This window comes from Scylla paramamosain, chromosome 9, assembly GCF_035594125.1.
Source record: "Scylla paramamosain isolate STU-SP2022 chromosome 9, ASM3559412v1, whole genome shotgun sequence".
Lineage (NCBI taxonomy): Eukaryota > Metazoa > Arthropoda > Malacostraca > Decapoda > Portunidae > Scylla > Scylla paramamosain.
In genome coordinates, this window is record NC_087159.1 from 16,718,590 (window position 1) to 16,746,079 (window position 27,490).

Sequence of the window (27,490 nt, forward strand, 5' to 3'; positions counted from 1 at the left end):
ATATAAAAATTAACAGTTACACTAACCTGCAATCTGAGTCTGCAAGGCTTTCACTCTCACTTGCTCGCTTCTCACGCACCAACTGCTGCTCCACCACATCTCGCCCAAGGGAGCTCTCCAGTTGGTGCTTGATATCTTCCAGCTCTATAAGTTTGAGTAACAATATTTTATCAGCATCATCATTAAATTTACATTGAGCTCAGATTAAAATCAATGTGAAAGAAATATTATCTGATACTTGAGAGGACATTTAAATACAAATGTGTCAACTGTAGTACACTTAATTTCATACTCATGTACAATGGAAAGAGAATCTTCATTACCACTACTGATGGCAACAAGCCAGATTAACAATAATATTCCAGAAAAGGTACCTACCTTCTAGGTTATCAAGCTCCTCTGAATCTGAAGCAAGATACTGAAGAAGAAATTCTTGGAATGGTCCCTTTTTCTGTAAGAGCTCCTTGAATGTGCCTTGTTCACTTATCTGATTATCTTTCAATACAATAATCCTGTCTGTCTGTGGGAGGTATGTTAGCCCATGGGTGACCAACACACGTGTCTGAGAGAATATAAAAATACAGTTATAGATGTTTATGTTCAACCATGTAACTTTAAGACATTATGAATACATTCAAATGTACTACAGAATAGTATCATAGTTAAATGCAGAAAATCATTCTCATGCATACACTTGGAACTCAGGTGAGAGAGAGAGAGAGAGAGAGAGAGAGAGAGAGAGAGAGAGAGAGAGAGAGAGAGAGAGAGAGAGAGAGAGAGAGAGAGAGAGAGAGAGAGAGAGAGAGAGAGAGAGAGAGAGAGAGAGAGAGAGAGAGAGAGAGAGAGAGAGAGAGAGAGAGAGAGAGAGAGAGAGGCTTACCTTGTTCTTCAGTATACCATTATGGCCTATCACGTGGTCAAAGATGTGCTTCCCAACATGGGAGTCCACAGCACTCAAGGGATCATCTAACAGGAAGATGTCTGCATCAGAGTAAATAGCTCGTGCAAGACTAACTCTCTGTTTCTGGCCTCCACTGAGATTGATCCCCTAGAAAACATCAAGGATGGATCACGAGAAAGTGAGAACTAAGTCATGACCATAATCTATGCTTATAAAACATATCTCATTTAATGCTTCACAGGACAAATTAAAATATTTATGAAAAGAATACAAAAAGGAAACATAAGATACATGTAATCACTACCTTTTCTCCAATTTCAGTCTGGTCACCACCTGGGAGGATAGCAAGGTCACTCTGTAGGGCACATGACCGTAGGCATGCCTCATACACATCATCCACTTTGGGCTGATTAAAAAGGATGTTTTTTTCTAAGGTTGTGTTCTGAATCCATGCCTGTTGGGCCACATAGGCCACTTTGCCCTGAAGATAGGATGGACAAAATAAAATCAGTCTTTTTATGGTATACACAGTAAAGACAATCATAATTCATTAATAGAAGCTTTTTTTTATGAATGGAAGGGGAGGAAATGTACAAAAAATTGAATTCTCTCATTCATTTTGCCTTGCAAACTGTTATGCTCTCTTTTCCTCACTAAGAGCTTTCCAACCTTTTTAAAACCTATACTTGATTCTGCAATATTTTCAGAAGTATCCTTTCTTGTACATGCTCTGGATACATCCATAGCTTTTCAAAGTATATATCTTTAGACATTCTGCAACAAAGATGCTCAGCTTTAAATCCTACCTCCCATACTCATCATCTAGTACACTTTTCAATTACTAAGACCTTCCATCCTCCCTAATCTCCATAATAATTCTAAGACAAGTTTAATTTGTTCTCACTGTTTCAAAACCATTACCCGGTAAGAAAAATATTGTTTTGGGATATTCTTCTTAGTTTCTTTACAAAATAAGTAGCATTTAATCTATCATTCAAAGGAATATATCCAAAACAAAACATGCCATATGCATCATATACCAATAATTTTTTCCTTGCCTCACCTTAACATTTACTCTGCCACTCTGCTTCTCCATTTCACCAAGAATGGCAGACAAAAGGGAGGATTTACCAGTACCAACAGTACCCACCACAGCTACTAGGGAACCTGTTTGTATTGTGAGGTTCAAACCCTTGAGTACTGGTTTGCTGTCTTCCTCCTCATGACCCCAGGCAAAGGTCCCATTCTCTACCACAATTGGATGTTCTGAAAATTAGAATAGTAAGTGCACTCTTCCACTGACATCTACAAATTATAATTTGATAGATTTGTTTTTTTCCAAAAGTAAAGAAATAATGAAAAGTGAGTGAACAAAGAAAAACGAGAGAGAGAGAGAGAGAGAGAGAGAGAGAGAGAGAGAGAGAGAGAGAGAGAAACGAGAGAGAGAGAGAGAGAGAGAGAGAGAGAGAGAGAGAGAGAGAGAGAGAGAGAGAGAGAGAGAGAGAGAGAGAGAGAGAGAGAGAGAGAGAGAGAGAGAGACTACAGCTTACTACAGGCAATGGCATCACTATGAGAAAACAATGCACTACTCATGGTGAGGCTAGTAGTAGGCAGCAGCAATATGAAAATTGCTGGCTTTGGTTCCAGGAAATTCAGCTACCTCAGCTCAACCAGTCACTAACCATACATAATATATACTACCACAGAATTAATCAATGCCATCTGGGATTTCTGTGGTCACAATCATTCAAATATTATCCTTTTGTGAAACAGTCATCTGATGCCCTGTGGAACCTTATCAGGACCTCAGCACTAGGGATGTATAGTTCCTGAATACTGACTGACTAACTGACTGATTCAGCTACTTTGTGTAATTTTTTGGCTATCAGACTGGTGGAGCTGAATATTAGTAGATCTCTGTATCCTCAATCTTGATAGATGCTAATTGTGATTAAGAGAACTCAAAAGCATTATTAGAACTTAAGTAATTCTTGAATGATATCAAGAATAACATGATAATATTTTATTCATGAAACATTCTTTAAAAACTCTAGAAAAATGAACTTCAAGAGGCTCACTATATGTGGGATCTCCTTGCACACTGTTTGGGTCTAGTTCATCTGCATTCATAAATCTATTGATTCTCTTCAAGGAGACATGTGCCTGAAAATAATAAAAAATATACATGTGATCTGAAATTCATGTTACAGCATGTTCAATACTAAATCATGATCTATGCAGTGATACATAATAATAAAGTTGTCTAAAAAAAAAGTATATAGAATATTTAATCATGAAATGTTCATGAAACTATACAGGATGTCCTGTGAGTTAAGGTACACACCTTAGGATATGATTGTTTATGTCTCGTATTTGATAGCTTATAAGACGTACCAAGGGTTCAGCTTTGGGGCAGTGGTTAGTGGTAAGTCTATGGCAACATTGGCCATTACATCAAACCCCAAACATCTTCGCACATGTAAATAAAATGATGATTGATTCTAAGCCGCAAAAACAACTCTTATTTGCAAGGTAACAATGTATAACAGGTCATACTGGTAATTCACATAAAAGAACACTGCATGTACTAAAACAAACTCATGGTCAGTTACACACCAAACCTAGCGACATGCACAAGATTCACAACGTTCTTTAGTATGATGCCATTATTCCTTGAGGTAAGACACCTTTGTACAACTGAAATTGCACCTATCTTTTAACATTCTTACCTTGCATACATGTTCAACTAAACTTGAAGTTAATGAGAAACTATTGTTTTTTAGAAAATAGCTTACTAACTAACAAAACAAAAAATTTTATAAGTGAAGAGAGCATTACGAGGAAGGGCAGTTTGTGGTGGTGGTCTGAACTGAATATTTCATATAAAAATACATTGCAGAGGATAAGGTAAATCTGTTTTCATACATCCTTACGCTTTGAAAATGTACTAAAATATTACAACTAGAATTACGTGTAGAATAATAAAAAATACAACGTAAAAACTTTATTACTGCTATGGGCTCTGATAATGTCACTGCCTATACCATATTTCTTTACATCTCACAGCAGGATTGGTCTGAGGACCAGACAATGTTATTGCCTATGCCACATTTGTTTACATCTCATAGCAGGATTGGTCTAAGGACTGGACAATGTCACTGCCTACCCCATATTTGTTTACATCTCACAGTAGGATTGGTCTAAAGACCAGTATTGGTAGGTCCTAGCAGATATTTATGTTTTTAAATGTACAATATTGGGATCTAATAAGGATCTGAAAATTAACATGAGAGGGCTTCAAATATCAGATGAAACCCTTCACTTCATTTTCAGAGCTTAAGGCCACTTGTTTATATATATATATATATATATATATATATAAATATATATATATATATATATATATATATATATATATATATATATATATATATATATATATATATATATATATATATATATATATATATATATATATTTATATATATATATATATATATATATATATATATATATATATATATATATATATATATATATATATATATATATATATATATATATATATATATTTTTTTTTTTTTTTTTTTTTTTTTTTCAATGCCTGCTCAAACTGAGGTGTATCTTTTAGGCCATCAAATATGGTGATTCTAAGTAAAAAAAAAGTACTCTATACACGTATGCTGTGTTTTGCTTTATTTTGTGAGAAATTAATGTGTAAGTTGTGTGTTGCAAGAGCTACTAGCCCAGGTGGACCTTCACCTTTCTCCCTCCCTCCTTGGCTTGCTACTCAAGTGGCAGGATCGTACACAAAAAATTATCATTTTATGCAACACAGTACCACTCAAGTAGTGAGCTGAAGAGGGAGGGAGGGTGGGAGGGAGGGAAGCATAGGCTCATCCAGGTGAGCAGCTCCTGCAACACACAACTTAAACATTAATTTCTTGCAAAATAAAGTAAAACACAGCATATGTATATAGAGTATTTTCATCTTAGAATTACTTGAACTATTACATCCTAAGGTATGTACATTAACTTGCAGGACACCCTGTATTACAAAACATCATGCAAGAATTAAATGTAGTATGCACTATGCACCATCATATTCATTCTTGCCTTGTGCTTTCTATGCCATACCTGCACCATACTAGTAATCAGCATGGGGAGCATGGCCAAAGGAAAACGCAGGAGGTTGAAAAGTGAAAGGGAGACAAAGGCAGTCTTGGCATCCAGAATGTTATCCGGAGACACATTAACATACACAGCAAAGGTAGCAACTGATACCTGGAGAAAGAAATATTGGTGTTGGATAGTGTTTAACATACCAATTTAGGGGCAAATATAAATGGACAATAAACATAACAAAATTGAGATTTTCTCACATATATATGAGTTAGAATACAGTAAAAGAGCAGAATAATAATCTTAATATAAAATGTATTCCAAAGTAAACAAGTACCCATTCTTTTACATTTGTCTTTAACTATTTTCTTTTAACATCCTATCATAATTGCTTTACATATTGTTGTGAGTGGCAATGTAGAAAGAAGAATGAAGAAAGAAGATAAGAAGTTAAGAATGAATGAAAGAAAGGAGAGAGTACGAAGCAGGGAATGAAGGAAGGGGGGGGGGAGAGAGAGAGAGAGAGAGAGAGAGAGAGAGAGAGAGAGAGAGAGAGAGAGAGAGAGAGAGAGAGAGAGAGAGAGAGAGAGAGAGAGAGAGAGAGAGAGAGAGAGAGAGAGAGAGAGAGAGAGAGAGAGAGAGAGAGAGAGAGAGAGAGAGAGAGAGAGAGAGAGAGAGAGAGAGAGAGGCTGGGGATGAGAACTCCAACATGTAGCTCAGCCTGCAGCTCTTGGTATAACATTCACTCATACAGTCACTTGTATTCCCCAAGCAATTTTTCTTGTTTCCCATTGTGCATTTGATTTGAGTCTCCCCCAGTATTTAGTAGAAGAGTTGCCCTTGACTAAAGAGTAATCAGTATTCACCCAGCCCCCATAGTTTAGTCACTAAAATTTTCAGAAGAAAAATATCTGATTGTGTCAGCTCGCAGTGTGCACGAGGCAGCAGGCATGTGTGTGTGCGTGTATATCACCACTCCACCCCCCACTGTAGTAGCAGAATGGGAGAGCATTCCATATTGCTTCCCATGCATTTGAGTCAGTCATAGTCCAGCTATCACATAAGGTATGTATGGTCAGAAGGCAACCACACGGAGGAAACAGGGAAGGGATTACAGCTAGATGGGTCAATTGCTTTAAGGGGATAAGTATTAAAGCTAGATGGGTCAATTGCTTTAAGGGGGTAAGTGAGTAATTACTGGCCGTACACCCCAGCCTATCTAAGTAGCATAGGAGTCTCCATAGTAGTCTACCAGTGAGTGTAGTTAATTATAACGCATTCCACATCCAGGGGTGTGACTCCTTGACTGCCTGTGTGTGCAGGCTGAGCTCTTGTACAGTAAGTGGTGAATTACTCTCCTGTTCGAGTGTGCCGGGCACTTGTCTGTATTCATATTGTTGTGATAAATGCTACTGTGATTGAGTGGGTGGTGGCGGGGGGCATCCCCTACATCCTTTTTGACACAGAGGATTCGTTTGAACTGCCTTGTGGTAATTTATCTCTCTCCCTTTTAAGGGAGAGAGATAAATTCCTGCCCGGCAGGAAGAATGTTATAATACCACGCTGGAAGTGGGTGGTCCATTATGAGAGCAATTTTCTCCCAGGATATTATACCTCAACAGTATATGTTGTTGTCTCTCATGATTGTTTCTCCCTAAACGTTGTTGTCAATCCTTCTTCTTCTTCTTCTTCTTTTTTTTTTTTTGGGGTGGGTTAAATGGGGTTGTGTAAACACACTGAACGTCATCACCTAGGAATTTGCACCTCTTCCTCCTACCCATCATTCATTTGTTTCTTGCAGATTTTTTCACCAGAGAGGAAGGCATCTTGGTGTTCTTCCCATACTAATCCTGTCATTACAGTAGATCACCCATCCCAATGCGGAGTGCAGAACAGTATTGGCTGCTGCCTCTGTGGCCATGTATCCAGACAGAATACATAAAAGTACTATTCTTAGATGATTTGGCCAAATGAGGAAAAATTTTTTTAAATGAGTCATACATAAGGAATTGGTAAAAGGAATGAGAAGGGCAAAGGACAGAATAATCACCAATAAATTTAAATAACTGAATGAAAAAAATATAAAGGATGTATAACTTTATGCTTGCAAAGAACTGAGACCTCTTCATCAGACACATTTCACTACTGAAAGTTTCTGCAATGAGGAAAATGTTTGGCTCATCAATTAATGACTATAATTTTTGTTTTAATGGAAATGGAATTGCTCACCATAAAGGGGGCACAGTTCCAGATAAAGTTGGTGCCAGCATTGAAGTAAGCTGCCTCTCTCAGTACCTTGACCTCCTTGTTTCGCACTGATGTCACTTGAGATTCAAATGATGGCTCCCAAGCATACAGTTTCAGCACCTATGGGTAGTAAAGTGCAAAGATGATTCACACATGAATCTCTGTCTTCACACTATATTCACTGATCACAAATCTAACATCAGCATCCACTGCATATGTCTCTTTTTGGAATTTATATTTCCTTCAACTGACTACCTATTTTATATGATTCTCCTCCATCATCCACAGTTTATTGTAGTTATGCTAATAATATCACTTTCAGTGCAGCAACTAACAAGTCTCTCATGGATGGCTTCTATGTCAGGTTTGAACCAATGGTTGTGGAGTGGAGGAATGAACAATGAAAAGAGATTCAAGGCAAGCACTACCATTAATTTCTGTATTAAGATTTCATGAAAACCGAAAATATAAATAATTCTAGTAGTTAAAACTTACCTATTTCAAAAAAATCAGGTGACTAGAATTTCTGGACCTTTAGCTATCATTCAAGTATATCAAGTATATGACATTCTAACCCACAATAATGTACCTTTATGCCATTTAGGATTTCATTCATGAGCTTTACACGTTCATCTTTCAATTTCATCTGCTTTATCTGAAGCTTCTTTGTCTGGTTGGCAATGAATCCATTGATAGGGATAAGCACTATCATCACAGCTAATCCAGCAAGAACAGAAGGCCCTGTAAAGCAATAAACAAACTATTATTATACAAACACAAAAAGCAGCCACTCTTACCTATCATTTTCCTAGTGTCTGGTATTGTGGGAATGCAATGACAAGAAAAATACACATATGGTTAAAGCTCACAAATCTAATCATATAAAATCAGCATTTCAAATCTTCTGAACTGATCAAGTCATATCTAATCTGAATTTATATCTAAACTAAAAACTAAAAAATACACACTTTTAGGTGCCCTTCCACAACCTCATATAATTTAGTTACAGATTGTTACTGTGAGAACATGAAAGGAAAGTATCAACTTATAATCTCACCAAGGAGGTTCCATAGGAAATATATGGCCAAGATAATCTGCATAGGTGCTGACCAAAGCATGTTAATGTAGGTGGTGATGTCCATGAAGCGCTGAGCATCCACGGACATTAAATTCACTATCTCCCCTACTGTGGATTCCTTCTTGGCTGAACTGGAGATTCTCATTGCCTGCATGCAAGTAAATAATCACTTGAAGATGCATATGTTAAACACTACTATTTTTCATTCTTAAAATTATGTAGGAGAGCCAAGTGAACAATAACATAGGATAAAGGAGGTGGCTGAAATAGTCATAGGTAAATATGAAAGAGATGGTGAAGGGCAAGGATTGGGTAAAATTTTAAAGGAAAGCAAATATCAAACAAAGATAATGCTGAGGATACAGTACAGTCATCATACAACTAACTGACTCTCAAACATACAAGATGGCAATAATTGAGAAAAAGAGGAGCTCCTTTACTCAAGTCAATATTCAGTAATTCATAGGATAAAGGTATTATTTGGAAAATTTGATCATTGCTGATAACTGTAGTCCCATTCAATGTGTTTGAATTTCAACACCTTCATAAACAAAGATATGAATAAAATGTTCAAACATTGAGGTCTGTTTCAACCAACCTTGCCATAAACAGCAGAGATAATTCCAGTGCGCATCCGAAGACCAACTACCATCATCCAGGCAAAATACTGCCCCAGTAGGAAAGACTGACACTGAGCACACACCAGCATCAACACAGCATACAAAATACCATGCCAAGCTGGCGCTTCCTCCTGAGTGCTCTCCGTAAAAGTGATGAGTGCACTGAAATACATGATTTGAGCATGGAACTTTTGAATAAATATCATGAAAATCATTGGCAATAATATATAGGCTCAAGCATGGCAATGGTTGCAAACTCTGTTCACTGGAATATCACATCAATAAGCTCAGATTTAGTAACAATGAACCTATGATATTTTTTTGAGGAAATACTCATAGGGACGACTCCACAGAAAAAAAAAGTTCAGTACACCATAAAATAAAAGCATTGTAATATTCCAAATATAATTGAGAAAATTCTTCAAAGACTGACCTCAGGATCTGAGGACTGAGAAACTGTAGAACATCGTGAAGAAACTTGAGAAAAGCTCCAAAACAAAATGACGATGAAAACACCTTTACCAGAATGGGAAGAATGGAGAGATAATGCTCCTTGTTACCTGCCTGACCTGACAACTCTACTTGATCAGTATTATTAAAGGTGGCGTAGGTGTGTGATTGACCTTTGCTGTTGAGAAAGAGTAAAAGAATCTGCATTAACATCTGATTTTAATATTCTAACAATAAAACATGTAATGAATAATTATTGGTAGCCTTTTTAGTTACTCAACCACATTTAGCCTTTCAACATTAATTTTATTAACACGATTTTAATTTAATAATAATAATAATAATAATAATAATAATAATAATAATAATAATAATAATAATAATAATAATAATACTATAATAATAATAATAATAATAATAATAATAATAATAATAATAATAATAATAATAATAATAAAAAGAATTTGAATTTTGCAGAAAGGATCTTACAATAAATTCATGACAAAGTTTAGGTTTCCTACAATAATTTGACTTAATCATTAAGATGTGTCAATATCATCAATGGTTTAAACATAAAAAAAATCTACAGCACTGGAATTCACTCACCCAAAATTGTCCCAAAATTTTCTGAATACAAGAGACAAAATAGAAAAGGTGATACAAAATTATTAATGAATATGGTCATTGCATTTTAAATATGGAGCAATCATTATAAATAAATAATGAATTCTAAAAATTTCAATATGGAACATCTCTAAATACAACATGAATTATAATGTAATTTTTAAGACAAACAACAATTGAGAATAATACACAAACAAGATATATATAAGAAATAAACAAATGAAAAGAACTAAGCCTTGCTCTTATTATTATCTTATACCACAGGTCTGATCCTCTCAATATGAATAATCTTGAGTATACCATTATCTTGAACAGATTCTCTCAGTTAGTTAGATTAAGATTGTGAAGAAAGATATGGATATTATAACTGAAAACTAATCACTATTAATGAAAACCATTATGTATAACACTTAGCTCATTATTAGCAGTATAGTCCACCAAATCCTTTGTTATTTTTATCTATATAAATTTTTATTTTAAAGTTTGAGTAAACTCACTTGTAGGCTTTGGCAGAGTTTTTTTTCCAGCTTTTGTTCCATTTGTCCACAATTGTACTGGAAGCATTTTCATAGGAGATATCCCAAAGATCACCATTTTCTAAAGGTTGCTTGTACCCTTTCCAAATGAGAGAGTTAATCCAAGAAAACGTTATTTTGCTGAGGAAGGACGCACTTACTTCTGGGCAGTATTTCTGATGGAGAAAAATATAAATAAATAAATGAATAAAAAATAAATAAATAAATAAAAAATAAAAATACATCTCAGCTTTGAAATATTATGGATCTTAAGGTAAATAGTTATGACCAAGGGCTTTTCTTATTTCAATGTTTCAAGGCTGTGCTCCCTACTATAACAAAAATATTTATATTTTGTGTAAGCTGTATATGAATCATAATAGTCATCAGAATGTTTGAAAAAACCAAGACATTTTTTCAAGCTGCAAGATGATGCAGATGATGCTCACATGACTTCGTGGGTAATGAACATAGCGTGGTGGGGCATCTCCAAAACAGTGGATCAGTAAAATTCCCACAGTAACTGGATAGAAAACCATGAAGGTACCAAAATTAACTCCTTCACCCTCCTGCAACATAAAACACGATTCATACAATGTAAAATCTATAGAGGCAAATCTGTTTTAGGCTTAATCTCGATAATCATGATAAGTATTAAGGACTGATAACACAATTACAGTAAAATTCCTCTCATCCGGCATTCGAGTATCCGGCAGCTTCAAGTATCCGGCACATTTTTCCCCGAGCCTTAAAATCAATAAAAAATCAATGTGTACTCATAAAATCTATTAAAATTCCCGCGCAAGGCATACTTTGTCCCCTCGCCACCAGAGTGCACTGCTTCGCACCACCCGCGGCCCACTGCACTGTGTTTACTCAGTGACTCAGTCCCGCGTGTGCACTGTTTATCACCTGACGCCTTCATCATGCCTAAAGTTGTAGAAAAGAGGAAGCGTGTTGTGCTTACACTTAAGCAGCTGATCAGATCAGCTGCTGATTAAGATCAGCTGATCTTTGTTATGGTAAGATGCATGAGTGTAGGGTGGTGATTGTGGACATAATTTCACTTCCATTCAAGTATCCGGCAATATTCAAGTATCTGGTATGTCGGCGGTCCCGTTGATGCCAGATAAGAGGGATTTTACTGTAGTTCTTATTTATACATGTTGATTCAAATTATCTTCTTAATTCAAACCACAGAAGGAAAACAGTGATAGACAATTAATCTCATAGCTTTTCTCTGAATAATTAAGAAATCTTAGAAGTGAATTCTGTTTATAGTCCATGGAACAGCCCCTAACCCCCCATCCCGTCCCCAGGGGTTTTTCATGGTGGTGTTTTTTCAGTACTATGGAGCACCCCTTTATGAATTATGGTTGTCTGCCATCTGGCTTTTGGTGATTTAGGCAGTGAGGGCAGCCATTCTGAAAGTGTCTATAAATCAGTTTGCCAAAAACTATATGTTTGTTTTTATTTCTTTAAATATGTGTGATGCATGTAGTCATAGGTTTTTTGGTTCAGGGAGTTCCGTTTTGATAGTTTGAAAGTGATAATAATTGTAGTATTAAAAACAGTATTACACTGGGACTAATATTTCTTAATTTAATCAATGTGTTATTTGGTTTTCAGAGAAAGAAAAGGAACCATTGCTACAAGGAAAGTCTCTGATGAAAAGCCTTTAAAGTTTAAATCCACTTTGGAGGCAAAAGCAAAATCATCAAAAACAATCCAATTGACCTACATCACTCATTATACTTCAAACAAATCAGATAAATTAAGGCCACTAAATGATCATAGTTTTTGGACCATTCAAGAAAAGAAAGAAATCAGACAGAAATGCAAATGATTTTATCCAAGAAAGACTTGTCAAGAAGGAGAAAAGCTTTAATGATCCTATCCAAAGGGAAAACTTCAAGACCTTTGCTTCTACTGTAAAGTATACTACTGTCAAAAACCAAAGAAAAGAAGGCCAAACAAATCAAAGCAGAAAGAAATGTATTAGGTTAAGTTGCATTACTGGCTACACAATATAACTTAGACATGGAGAGGGTGATGAAGTATACACTAGGACCTGTTCCTTGGTTGTTAGCAACAGCAGACAGAGCACCTGTCAGAACCGACAAGGCCAAGCTGCTCCATGTTCAGGAAACAGAACATGTCCTTGCATAAAGACTAGAATTATAGACTATGAACTGTATTATCGATGGAAATTCTGTATTACAAGCTCATGTAGCACTTCCATCAACATTTGGTGAATTGGCTGAAAAGGTGTTTGACCAACTGCCCAGAGCAAGTTGTACTGATTTTGTCACAGACACCTACAAACCATGTTCCATTAAATATTGTGAGAGGAAGTGTAGAGGAACCTCAAAGCCTTATTTGCTCAAAGGTAGTCTGACTAAAGTGCCACACATCTGGAAGGAATTTATGCCTAATTCAGAACACAATTCTTCCAATCCCTCTTGGAAGAGTGGAAAAAAAACAAGTATGCAATGAAATTGAAGGACAGAACTGTTTTCTCTGTGAACGGGCTTGACTGCACTTGCATCACAAGTTGAGATGGACTCATCACAGAAGAAGAAATAGTCGATGAAGGAGGAAGCAGACAGCAGAATAATCCTGCATGTACTTCATATGGCTGATAACCCAGCAGTGAACAAAACGATTGTTGTCAGATCACCTGATACAAATGTGTTTACCTTACTGCTGAAGTTTGCACAACAGATAGACCAGCCTTTGTTGTTTGATACTGGGACTGGTAGTAAATGATGCCTGATACATGTGTAAAAAGTCATAGAAGAAGCAGGACAGGAGTTTGTGAAGTCTTGCCATCCTTACATGAATATCCTGGATGTGATACAGTGAGCACCTTTGTAAGAAAGGGAAGTTACTGGCTTTGAAATTGTTGAGGGAGAACCCTGAGTTCTTTTCTACCTTCAAAGCTTTAGGAGGTAGCCCTAACATACATAAAAATAGTTTTATCAATCTAAAACAATTTACATGCTTACTTTACCGAAGGTCCTCACCTTATACATTACTTGACAAGCTATGGCATGATCTATTTCTTAAATGATGCAGTGGATCACTAATGCCAGAGAAATTGGCTGATGTGTTAGTGGAACCTACAGAGGAGGAAGAGGTGAATCGTGAGGAGTAAAGTGTGGAACTGAACAACTTCACAGACATTCTTTATGACTGTGATGACTAGAAATGTTTATGCTTAATAAAGAGTATGTAAATGGAAACAAAACCTATGTTCTATAGAATTATGTACTGAATGATTGATTGCAAGGGCTATCACATTATAACAGATTTGATCTTATTTACTCATTGACTGATCTGTCTTTTTTTGAGTATTTCCCAGCAATAAGAACACATTTTTGTTACTACTCAGGAGAAATCACCTCAAGGAAAATTTATTGCTTTTATTTATTTATTTATTTTTTTAAGGAGGTACATGATGCTTGGGTAAAATATAGCATTTAGCAAAACTGGGCTCAAAATGTTCTTATACCATCTAGAAATAATCTCCGAGCAATGTTTTCCTCGTAGTGTGAGTTTTAAATATCTGGTGCAGGTTTAAACGGACTATGTTAAAGGTCCTAATCCACTGGAGGGGGTATGGCAAGTTGGAACCTTCTATGCGCATAGAATAAAGGCGAATTTTCATTCAAATTTAACTTCACTTGTGTACAGCTGCATGTCTGTCAACCTGTGAGAGGTGAGAGAGAGAGCCAGCAAGGCAGCGAGCGGCGGCGACATGTCATCCTTGAACTCTCAGAGTAGGTGGATGTTTGCCTATGAGCTCCACTACATTATACTTTTTCTGGCTCCTGGTGTTTATTTACCTTATTTACCACATATTTTTAATTTCTAGTCATCATGGGCAATAGAAAGAACAAAAGAAACTTAAAGCAGATGAGGAAGCAGCATATGAAAGAGTTGAAGAAAAACATCACTGCTCCAATGCTGTCACCAAATCAGTCACCACCACCACCACCACCTGTGCACTGTGGCACTGTGCAAGCAATGATGAGCGGCCATAGCACAGCATTTGTCCATTAAGGGAAGACTGTTGTGCAAAGGGCAATAGCTAATGACCAGCCAATACTTTCACACAAAGACCACATCCACACTCCACTATGTCCCAATATTGTGGCAAAGATCATTCCTATTTACCAGCGTATTGTGACCCCTCAGTTGTTAGCAAGTTGTGAAGGAGACACCCAAAATGCCAATGAAAGCCTGCATAGTGTCATTTGGAGCGAATTGTCCAAGACTAAATTCTTTGGACTGAAAAGAATGCTGTATGGTGTGCATTGTGGTGTAGCCAAGTTCAACCTCGGGCATACAGCAGCTGAGGTGGAGGGACTTGGTAAGGTTGTAGCAAATGTGGCAAAAGAAAAAGACATTGTTAGAGTAAAGAATGCAAAGAGGAAGATGGAATGTAAAGAAAAAGGGAAGAAGAAAAAGATCAAGAATATACAGGAAGAAGAGAGAAAGAAGAAAGTAGAAGAGACATCATACAAAGCCAGAGGTGCTGTACTTCCTACATAGCCTAACATCATAAGGATGGTGAGGGGTGTCTAATGAGGGAAGAGAAGGCACCTACTGCTGGCTAAAATAAACCTCTTTCAAATGATTTAGGCTCTCTGAGGATCCCCAGCAGTGAGGTTTGATATAAACAAACTGACAAAAGTGCAAAAGCAGAATTTTCTGATGGTGCCATCTGTGTACCTAACTTAGTTATTCCTAAAAGTAAAGTACTTATAATTAAAATATTTTAATCCTCTTTTGCCAACTTTACCTCTTTATGATAAAGACTAAGATATATGAAAATCATTCAAATTGGTGAGAAAATAAGGCAGTAACACACATTTATATTTTTAAATTGATCATATCTCCGTTTGATAAATTTTGTCACTTTTTTAATTGCATAAAATCTAAAATCAATCAGATTTATATGAAAAGTACACGGAATGTTGATTGTACAAGTAGCTGGGGACCTATGATTAGATATTGTTGATAGGGTAAAGGAGCTAGGAGTATTAAGAAGAAAAAGTGACAAAAAACACAATTTTATGCAAACGTTCAATTTACATAATAAAAGAAATGCCATCATGCCTTTCTATATGGCAAAAGTTTCAGAATACTTTCCATAAGACTATAGGCATAACAAAAGACTATTCACAGCCACAAAATGAGTGTGATTGATTATGTATAAATAGTGCTGTGTAATTTTAAGTGTCACTAAACGTATACGCACATATATACATAAAAGTATACATATAAGTATACTTACCTTGTTCTGGGTCGTACAAAATGTAGGCAACATAGATGCCTATTTACCTGCAAAGTTTCATCACAATACTCCAGATACTTTAGTTAGATGACCTCAAATGCAGTGTACCCCCCTCTTTTTGTATACAAATATGACAAAATTACCCACAAGTATCTCTTTTAATTCTAAAAACACATACACTAAGATATAATAACAAAATCACACATAAATAACCTATCCCATTAAATACTATTAAAATTGGACTACAAGCCAAAATCACCAAAAGTCATGTGGCAGACAGCCTGAATCTGAAAGACTGCACCTACAGGTATCCAAAAATCACCATCAAGAAAATTCCCAAAGAAGGATTTTGGTTGTTAGCCCATGGACTATCAAGGGATCAACAAATATGTGACTGGGTGGAAAACAGAGTGGCAAATGTAGGGGTCATTTTACACGCTGTTGAACTTTATATTTAACTATCTTACAAAAATCTTACATTGCTGAATACTTTGAGAAATATATGTAAGGCATACAAAATCCTTGATTAAAAATTGTATTAATAACAAGAATGCTGTTTATGGGATATAAAGAAATTAATAGCACAACATAATGATAAACTAAAATTTGCTAAATACATACAGAAGATAAGGAATAGAAAAAACAGTTCCTGCCTAATCCAAAAACATGTTCATTCAAAACACATAAAAGAGATGGAAAATACAATACACTGACCTGGTAAGGACCTGCAGAGATGTGAGACACATACTCTGGCAAGAAACACACTACACACAGCAGCCAAAAGAGGAAGAGATAGCCTGAGCTCTGAAACCCCCTTTTCCTCTCCACCAGTACCACTGCAGACTGTAAAAACTGTAAAAGAAAAACATTTTTAATACTATAGCTTTGTAATCTATATAACAGTACATTTTAAGTCATCTTCTATTTCTCTGAGTCTGTCCATTATGATTTACATTCAATAAAGCAAAAGATAGAGTTTAGAATGGTGGAAGTGATAATGATAATTTTTAAATCACATGAACTTAGTGGTGCACTTAAGAATATGCTACATCTTCAATAATATTTTACAGAATATCATTAAAAGGCTTGGAGTGAATGAAATACAGTTAAATGAATCACTTAATATTCAAAAAGATTTATGTCATCTCTGAATATCAGCCCAGTACAATTACTTATGGATTTGTATATGGTGTATTTCTAAAGAAACTCTACACTCTACATGCTTGCAAAATTATCTAGTATAGTACCATATGTAATTCTACTGTCATACAAATCAGGGTAACAACAACGAACACTATGGCACATTAGTTATTAGATGATAATGATGATGTGATGATGATGATGATGATATATATATATATATATATATATATATATATATATATATATATATATATATATATATATATATATATATATATATATATATATATATATATATATATATATATATATATATTAGAACCTTGGTTATCGAACACCATCTTTTTTTAACAATTCGGTTTTTGAACAAATTTTCTAACACATTATTGCTTCGGTTGTGGTACCATAATTTGGTTCTAGAACAAAATTACTTGATTTCAAATACTAAGAGACATACCAATAGCTAGCATTTATTACTAATTTTATAGTTTCTATAAATATCTACTTTATTTTTAAATATTTGGAGGAGAGACACGGAGGAGACAGTAATTCAATCTCTGAAATAAAATAAATGTGATCCTGTTGAAAAGTCTCAATGTAAACAAAGTTTTCAGTGCTCAGGAGTAATCCTAAATCCTGTGGCTCTCTCAATGACCCCCAACACCATCACTACTGCACAACTGCATTTTTCCAGTGCTTTGCCCAGCATCAAGATGTCTAAGGATTATGATCACCTTCATTTTGGCGGTAAGTGGGTTGCTCCTCTCTGTGTCCCTCTGTAAGGCTTTCATCACTAGATCGGTCTAAACAGTATCTTCTGATGAGTTCTGTGTCACTATGTTCATTCATTACATCCTTTCTGGATATATAATTTGTGAGCTGGAGATGTGAAGCAACCATCTTGGATGTGGGAGTGTCTGTCATAAGTTGCTGGTGTCTAGGAATGGATTAATCCATTTTACATTTATTCCTATAGGGGAAATAGCTCCAGTTTTTAGATGTTTTTTGAACGGCATTCAGGAACGAATTAAGTTCGAGAACTGAGGTTCCACTGTGTGTGTGTGTGTGTGTGTGTGCATATATATATATATATATATATATATATATATATATATATATATATATATATATATATATATATATATATATATATATATATATATATATATATATATATATATATATATATATATGACCGTATGAATTTAGAAAATCATACAAGAAGTTAAGTAAAATATTATCACATCCTTCACACATGATATCTATCACGCCACTGCATTTTCATATAAGTTTTACAAAATGGGATTTCTCGTGTGTTCCTACCTAATGTTCTTACCTATTTTTTATTTTTACAAGACTGAGTTGAGCTCATAATGTTCCATCTTTTAAAGTTAACTTGTCATATTTATCTTTAAAGCTATGAGATATATGATGGAAGTTGGACACTCGGATAGATATCAGACATGTATCTAATGTCCTATTTTACTGTAGAGCATCTCATCTTGTGTTATTCTGAGTTATTCAAATGCAGGAGTAGGAGAAAATTACCACAGACTGAAGTGACCTTTGGTTTTAATACAATTACAAGAACAGAAGAAACTATGGTGAGGTGCATCCTGCCATTGAAATGTTGGGGATGCTGTGATGCAGTCAATTGTGGCTACTTAGCATTTATAGGCTAAGGCCAGGTTATAAATATTTACCTTGAGTTAGGCAGACACACAGGTAGCTAAGTACCTGTCAGCACAGGCCTGTTACTAAACAAAGTACTTAGCTAGAGTATGGGTGGAATGTCTGCCAGGATGGAGCATTGATGCAAACTGATTGCAAGATGGAGTCAAACTTGGATGAAAGAGGAGATATGTTTATCTGACCATTGCTTGAATGTGACTGACTCCCAGAATGTGAAGCAAACTGAGAACAGTTTTGTTCCAGAAGTCTGGATCTGCCAGAACCGAATCCTCATTGGTTCATCCACTCAATATGGTGGATTGTTATACTTTAATTGAACTAATTCCTATATGGTGGATTGTTATACTTTAATTGAACTAATTCCTATCACCATTAATTTTCCTGTTGGAACGATGGTTCTGACATAATCCTACCATTGAAAAAAATAAAATACAATACGGTATTTGCCAGCACATTAGACGAACCTCTGCATAAGACATCTGTATTTTACAAAGATGTTTTGTGGCGGAAAAAAAAAATATAAATTTACTGAAAAGAAAAAATGTAGTGTGTGTGTGTGTGTGTGTGTGTGTGCATGTGTGTATATTTACCTAGTTGTATTTACCTAGTTGTATAGTACAGCGTCCGAGCCAAAGCTCAATTAGTCCTGTCTCCATACCCGAATTTGTCCAATCTCTCTTTAAACATGTGCACACTCTTTGCCGCAACCACCTCTTCTTTTAAGTTATTCCATATTTCAACCGTTCGATGCAGAAAGCCGTATTTCTTAATATCTCCCAAACAATGACTCTTCTTTAATTTCTTCATATGTCCCCTTGTACGTCTATCTCCTTCCTCCACTTTTACAACTAGGTCATCTCTGTCTATCTTCTCCATGCCATTTACTAATTTGAACATTGTTATCAGGTCTCCTCTTTCCCTTCTTTCTTGCAGTGTTGGTAATCCAATTTCTTCCAGTCTTTCCTCGTAACTTAGGTCTTCCAATTCAGGTATAATTTTCGTAGCTGTTCTTTGTATTCTTTCCAATTTCCTTATATCTTTCTTCTTGTGTGGAGACCATACCACTGCTGCATATTCCAGTTTGGGGCGTATCATGTGTGTTATGATTTTCTTCATCATTTCTTTGTCTCGGTAATTAAATGCCACCCTGATATTTGCTAGCAAATTATATGTAGAGCCAAATATTCCATTGATGTGTTTTTCTGGTGATAGTGTGTCTTGAATTATTATTCCCAAGTCTTTTTCTTCTTTGCTCTTTGGTATTGTGATTCCTCCCATCTTATACTCCCATGAAGGTCTCCTTTTATTTCTTCCCATCTCCATTACGTGGCACTTCTTTATATTGAATTCTAATTTCCATCGTTTACTCCATTCATAAATTCTATCAATATCCCTCTGTAGTTCCTCACAATCCTCTTGGTTCTTTATTACTTTCATCAATTTTGCATCATCTGCAAAAATGTTAATGTAGCTATTTAAACCCACCCTCATATCATTTATATAGACCTGAAACATTATAGGTGCCAACACAGACCCTTGTGGTACTCCGCTTGTTACTTCGCACCAACTTGATTTATTATCTCTGATTACTGTACTCATTTCCCTACCTTGGAGATAATCCTTCATCCACTTAAGTATTTTTCCTTTTAGCATATATATATATATATATATATATATATATATATATATATATATATATATATATATATATATATATATATATATATATATATATATATATATATAATAAAGTGTCTTCAAACCTCCCTCTTGAAAGAGTTCAAGTCATAGGAAAGAGGAAATACAGAAGCAGGCAGGGAGTTCATAGCTTACCAAAGAAAGGGATGAATGATTGGGAGCATTGGTTAACTCTTGCATAAGGAAGGTGGACAGAATAGGGATGAGAGAAAGAAGAAAGTCTTGTACAATGAGGCTGCAGGAGGAGGGGAGGCATACAGTTAGCAAGATCAGAACAGTTAGTGTAAAAATACTGGTAGAAAATAGCAAGAGATGCAACATTACAGCAATGAGAAAGAGGCTGAAGACCGTCAGTTAAAGAAAGGAGTTGATAAGATGAAAAGCTTTTGATTTCACCCTGTTTAAAATTGCAGAATGAGTGGAATCCCCTGTACATGTGAAGCATACTCCATACATGGATGGATAAGGCCCCTGTACAGAGTCAGCAGCTGGGTGTGATGGATGAGAAGAACTGATAGAGACGACTCAGAATGCCTAACTTTATAGCTAGAGATGAGATGTGAAGTTTCCAGTTTAAATTATAAGTAATGTAAGGATATTCAATGTAGAAGAGGAGGACAGTTGTGTGTCACTGACAGTTGTCTGGAAGGCTGTGTCAAGTTGATAGATGGAGGAATTGAGTTTTTGTGGCACTGAACAATACTAAGTTTGCTGGAAGGTTGTGTCAAGTTGATAGATGGAAGAATTGAGTTTTTGAGGCATTGAACAATACCAAGTTTGCTCTGCTCCAATCACAAATTTAAGAGAGAACAGAATTCATCAAAAATTTTATAGAGATCAGAATTCAGGCATCCCATGGCTTCCCTGTGTGAACTGTTTACTTCCTGAAAGGCTGTACATCTATGAAAAGACGTGAAAGAGTGCAGAATATCAGCATAGGAGTGGATAGGAAACGACACGAAGTTTGGTTTAGAAGATCATTGATGAATAATAGGAAAAGAGTGGGTGACATGACAGAACCCTGAAGAACACCACTGTTAACAGACTTAGAACAATGACCATTTACCACAGCAGCAATAGAATGGTCAGGAAGAAAACTTGAGACAAAGTTACAAAAAAGAATAATAGAAGCCATAGGAGGGTAGTTTGGAAATCAAAGCTTTGTGCCAGACTCTATCAAAAGCTTTTGATGTCTAAGGCAACAACAAAAGTTTCATCAAAATCTCTAAAAGAGTGTGTGTTTTGTCCTCACATCTGGTGTGATGCAGCACTGTGGGTGTGTGGTACTACCATCACATCTAAAACCATGTGTGTATGTTTTGTTCTCTCTCTGTCTCTCCTGCCCTCCTCCCCCTTCCCTGCCCTCATTCTCCTTCCCTCCCTCCTTCCCCATAACCTCCCTCTCCCTTCCCTCCCTCCCTCCTTCCTTCCGTCCATCTCACCCACCCTCCCTCTATCCCTCCCTTCTTCCATCTCTCTATGTGAGAGAGAGAGAGAGAGAGAGAGAGAGAATAAGAACAATCCTGAGGATTGCTATATAGAATGAGACTGATTGAGAGTGAAAATGGATGCATAAATATGAGAGGATGGATAGAGAAAAAACAAAAAGGAGTAGAGAACGGGAAAAGAGAATACTTATTTCTCAATACTTCCTCTCTCCCTCTAGTTCTTCACTCACTCCTCACCCTTGCTGCTTATATTTATTCTTTCTACTTTCTCCCCATCCTCCCAACCTCCTCCTTCACTCTTCCTCTATCTCCTTGCCTCATGTACAGAGAGAGAGAGAGAGAGAGAGAGAGAGAGAGAGAGAGAGAGAGAGAGAGAGAGAGAGAGAGAGAGAGAGAGAGAGAGAGAGAGAGAGAGAGAGAGAGAGAGAGAGAGAGAGAGAGAGAGAGAGAGAGAGAGAGAGAGAGAGAGAGAGAGAGAGAGAGAGAGAGAGAGAGATGGACCGTGGCCCATTGTCATGAATGAGGATGATGTTTCCAGCTCATGACCATATTACACTTTTCTTGGCAATTATGCACCTATGGGACTCCCTTGGTGATAAAAGATATTCTGCAACTAACCTTTTCTACAAATAATTTGGTAACTTGTTTATATAATTGATTCTTTCCTTTAAGTTTTGGATGGAACCACAGGATGGGTCAGATATTTCTTCTGAAGAAAGTTGGTTAAGAAAGGATTTCAGTCTTCTGCCTCTTAATAATTATGAAGGAGTTATGACATTGATTTCATTGATGCCACTATTAACATAAGTTAAGGGTCTATCATTTATAGTGGATTCTAATATGATAGTATGTAGTTCATCAAATGTGATAAAAGCCTTGCCAAGGACCTTTCTTAATCCATTTTTTACTGCCCCTGTTAACCTCTCTCATATGGCACCAAACCAGGGGGCTCAAGCTGAGATGAAATTCCATTCACAACTGATTAATGTTAAATAATTGGTTATCTGAGGATCTTGCATAATTTCTTTTATGTAATTGGCAACAGTGATGAAGGTTGTTGCATTGCCACTTAATATAAGTTGTGGTATATTCTGTCTGCTTGTGAATTATCTAACGGCATTAAGGAAGTTTTGACTTGTTAAATCCGATACCAGTTCTAAATGTATGGCTGTAGAGGTAATGCAGGTGAACAACATGCTGCATGCCCTGGCAATCTCATTAGCTTCTCCCTTGACCTTAAGGGCACCAGTAAAGTCCACTCCTGTTAAGCTAAAGGGTTCACTGATATTAGTTCTGAATTGTGGGAGTAGTGTGCATCTGCAGAAGAATATGGCTTACCTTGGTATTTTTGGCATGTTTTACATTTTCTAAGTACTCACTTTACAGTTTCTCTCATTTTAGGGATCCACCACTTGTCTCATATAACCCATAATGAGGTTAGAGCTGTAATGATGATTCAATTCATGACATCTTTGTATTAGTAATCTAACTATGTGCTGGTGGTTGGGTAACAGGACTGGATGTCAGGTTAACTTGGATATGTTAACAAGTTGTATCCTTCCACCACATTTTATGATGTCACCTTCTAGATATGTTCTCTTAATTCTCTTAGGTACAGATGGGCTTTAATAAATATTTTCTGTACTTGCCAATATTGTTCTATTAGGTCTCCCTCTGAATTGTTTGTCCCCTATAGGTTGTCAATATATAGTCCTTGCTTTATGTTCTTAATAGTGTCCCCCTGTTCTTGGATGTGAGCTGAGTGATGGGAAATAGTGGCACTGAGTAGATACTGTGAACAGGTGGCTCCAAACAAAACTGTTTTGAACCTAAAAATGTAAAATGGGGAATTAAGATTTAATGGGACTCTTAGCCATAGACAACTAGTGTAGTCTCTATTCTTCTCACTGAGTTCCACCATCAGCAGTGCCTATTCTATATGATATGAAAGCATATTTTTGATGTTTGAATCTTAGCAGCACTTGAGCTAAATCAGGTACTAGACTTGGATCAGTTAATAAGCAGTCATTGAGGCTTAATGAATTAGGGGATTGTTTAGCTGAAGTCATATACTATCCTAACTGGAATGGTTATGCTGTCTTTTTTCACACCATGATATGACAAATAGTATATATCATTGTGGTTGTCTTGATATGAATCCACTCTCTCTCTACAAAGCCTTTGTCTATCTGGTCTGTAACCAATACCTTGGAGTACTGGTTACAATAATCTGGTATTTTTATGAATGTATATTGAAGGTTCCTTAACCTACCCAGTGCTAATCTGAAATTACTTGGTAGTAGGACCTTGTTATTTTTCCAGGGTAAACAGACATTATATTGATTGCTTTGTTGATCATAAGTAATGAAATTTTCAAACTGCTGGATGATGTCTTTTGTTTCTTGGTTTATTTCATTTGATGGTATTTTAATGATCTAGTTCCCAGAGTTTGTTCATGTCTTCCTTATAAGATTGGTAATCTGGGTTACTGATTTTCTCCTCTATTGGACTGACTGCTATTCTGAGCACTGAAATCACTTCCACCTGAACACTCATTAATTTTGTTTTTGTAGGTGCCACTTCGGGCATAATCACAAATTAAAGGCATATGTTCTCATATGATATGGCATATGATACGTTCTTTCATATCCAGGATGGACTAACTCATAATAATGATCGGTCCCCATTAGGAGAGAGATGTCACCATCATTCATTTGGATCTGTCAGTATGCAACCTAAATTTTCTGATTTAACCATGTCCATTTTCAGTCCTTTATGTGCTGTCTGCTGAGGCATTTTGAGTTCCCACCAATGCTCTTAGGGAGTATTCTTTTTCTTCATATTTGTAGGATACAGAAGCTAAGTCATAATGTTGACTTGTTTTGCTTCCAGTGAATCCCTGAAGCTTTAGGGTTTCTTTGCCTATCAATTTATATTTTAATTTGGCTAATAAGGACCATAGGACAAAGGTCTTTTGCGAGCATTGATTTAATAAGGCCCTTAATTCAGTAATCTTACCTCCTTTTCCTGTGAGGGGGGTAACATTAAGGTTGGTAAGATATTCTTTCCTTGGGAGCTGTTAATGTTATTGTCTCCCTAAGTTTAGTTTGGTTTGTTGCCTTATGTTTTACACAGAGGGCATGGTAGTGCTTTTCCTCGCAGAACTTTCAGTTTTTAATGTTGGGATTTGTGCAGCCTTTTGTATTGTGCCCAGGTTATAGATTGCCAAGCTCTTTTTAATTTTGTGTCAGGATTTGGATATAGGCAGCATTTAAACCACGGATGATTTTATTTCTGGCACAGTTTACATTGAGTTGTAGGCTTTTCTTCTGTATTTTATCCAATATTAAAGCTATCTACCATATGATGTTCTACCTTCTCTAGAAGCAATAGATGATTACTTTCTAGAGTAAATATTTCATTCATCAAACAATTCAGAGTTTTCTCCAAGTTCAATACATGTTACCACCAAGTGAGCAAAAGAAGTTGTTGTTGTGCAAGCGAGTTTGTCAATGAGGAAAGAAAGGACCTGGAGGTCAGGGCGAGGACCAAGACGAGGCCTAAGTCAGCAAATTTCTTGTACGGTCGGTGATGAGGTACTGTTGATGTAAGGAGATGAAGGATGCTTCTTATGACACGAGGCTAAGATAAGGCCAGCCTTATCACCGTTGCTAATGGATAACGATGGACAGGGTAGGAACCCAGGCAGTAACTGAGGATGATAGGGACACTTTACTGAGGACACTCGTGCAGGGAGGACGTGTGTTGCTGCAGAGACAGAAGTAGATAGACCTACCTAGAGCACCTGTCAGAAAGAGCGTGCGCGTTACTTAACGATTATCCCAAGACCCAAACACGTAAGTGTAACAACTGTCTGTGTAAGAATACATTATCCTATAAGTAATGTGCAAAATCATACCTGTATTACTCAAATTATTCATATAGAATATTGTCTGTGATCATTAATGTATGTCTTCAGGTTCTGACCGAATTCAAGCGGATCCAGCCGGATTCAATCAGATTCAATAAATGATTCGTATCATCGTGTGGGTCTGAAATAACCTTTGCCGCCTGCTGGCAGTAACAGTCAAAACGTGCTTTGATGCACGCCCGAGGAAGACGGTGCTGGATGACCAGAGGAGGGACCCTAGAACCAACATCAATGCCAAACACATGGAGTGGACGTCACCCCTGGCAGCAGACATCACAAAAAGAGACGAAATGCGCCCAGCCAGGACTGGGTAGTGTGTGTTCATTCGTGTGTTAGTGGTGACACACGGAGCGGTGGGCAGCAAGCCTGCCCTTCCGAAGGCTGGGTAGAGAGTGTGTGTGTTCGTTCGTCTGTTGGCAGTGGCACATGGAATGACGGGTGGCCACCCTACTCCCTTGAGGACTGGGCAAGGAGTGTGTGTTCGTTTGTGCATTAGTGGTGATGCACAGAGCGAAGAAACAGCCTCCCTGCTCCTCCAAGTACTGAGTAGGGAGTGTATTTATTTAGTTGTATTTTACAGGAAAAGAGCTATGCTCATGCTGTCCTGTCTCCATATCTATAAGCAACCAGCTTAACTTTAAATTCATGAATATTTTTTTGTGTGTACCACTGTTTCAGCTAAGTTGTTCCATATTTCTATGCTTCTATTTGGGAAACCATATTTCTTGACATCTCTTCTACTTGCTGTTTTCTTCAATTTCACTCCATGTCCTCTTGTATCTCTTGAGTCCCACACAAATAAGTCTTCTTTGCTTTGTGTTAGCGGTGACGCACGGAATGGTGGATGGCCAACCTGCTCCTCTGAGGACCAGGGGAGGAAAGGTGTGTTTGCTCAAGTGTTAGCGGTGGCTCACAGAGCAGTAGGAGGCAAGCCCAGCCCTCCGAGGTTGAGGTAAAGAGTGTGTTCATTTGTGTGTTGACTGTAGCTCACAGTGACCCACGGAGCCACTGACAGCCTTCTCGCTCCTGCGAATACCAGGGGGAGAGGATCTGCTCTGGACCCAGATGGAGGGCAGGAGTGAATTATTGCGTGAAGAGGACCTGCTTTGGACCCAGATTGGGGGCAGGAGCGAATTATTGTGTGAAGAGGACCTGCTTTGGACCTAGACGGGGGGCAGGAGTGAAATATTATGTGAAGAGGACCTGCTTTGAACCCAGACGGGGGGCAGGAGTGAAATATTACGTGAAGAAGACCTGCTTTGGACCCAGACAGGGGGTAGGAGTGAATTATTGCGTGAAGAGGACCTGCTATGGACCCAGACGGGGGACAGGAGCAAATTATTGCATAAAGAGGACCTGCTTTGGAACCAGACGGGGGGCAGGAGCAAATTATTGCGTTAAGAGGACCTGCTATGGACCCAGACAGGGGGCAGGAGTGAATTATTGTGCAAAGAGGACCTGCTTTGGACCCAGACGGGGGCAGGAACGAATTAATCTGGAAATGAGTTTGTTTGCAGAAGTAATTACCAACAACTGAGTTTGTATGCTTGCTGAGGCTACCACCAGGGACTGAGTGTTTGCTGAGGCAACCACCAGGAACTGAGTTTTTATGCTTGCAGAGGCTACCACCAGGGACTGAGTTTGTTTGCTTGCAGAGGCAACCACCAGGGACTGAGTTTGTATGCTTGCTGAGGCTACCACCAGGGACAGTGTCTGATG

At 37.1% G+C, this 27,490-nt stretch overlaps 1 protein-coding gene across 7 annotated transcripts in view; it reads right to left on the reverse strand.

The window, feature by feature from the left end:
• LOC135103692 (multidrug resistance-associated protein 1-like) overlaps positions 1-27,490 on the reverse strand; it is a 117,539-nt gene that overhangs the window by 71,981 nt on the left and 18,068 nt on the right. For 3 of the 7 annotated variants that reach the window (XM_064010271.1, XM_064010266.1, XM_064010265.1), the window contains exons 4-19: positions 16,574-16,711; positions 11,007-11,126; positions 10,540-10,733; positions 10,025-10,045; positions 9,402-9,596; positions 8,947-9,130; positions 8,328-8,496; positions 7,860-8,011; positions 7,253-7,390; positions 5,018-5,185; positions 2,980-3,064; positions 1,965-2,167; positions 1,206-1,382; positions 881-1,048; positions 379-562; positions 27-144 (exon numbers count right to left, since the gene is read on the reverse strand). In XM_064010271.1, the coding sequence (XP_063866341.1) occupies positions 27-144; positions 379-562; positions 881-1,048; positions 1,206-1,382; positions 1,965-2,167; positions 2,980-3,064; positions 5,018-5,185; positions 7,253-7,390; positions 7,860-8,011; positions 8,328-8,496; positions 8,947-9,130; positions 9,402-9,596; positions 10,025-10,045; positions 10,540-10,733; positions 11,007-11,126; positions 16,574-16,711 (2,414 nt within the window). The remainder of the gene's footprint in view (positions 1-26; positions 145-378; positions 563-880; positions 1,049-1,205; positions 1,383-1,964; positions 2,168-2,979; positions 3,065-5,017; positions 5,186-7,252; positions 7,391-7,859; positions 8,012-8,327; positions 8,497-8,946; positions 9,131-9,401; positions 9,597-10,024; positions 10,046-10,539; positions 10,734-11,006; positions 11,127-16,573; positions 16,712-27,490) is intronic. The other 4 variants (XM_064010267.1, XM_064010272.1, XM_064010269.1 and 1 more) reach the window with 4 other exon arrangements.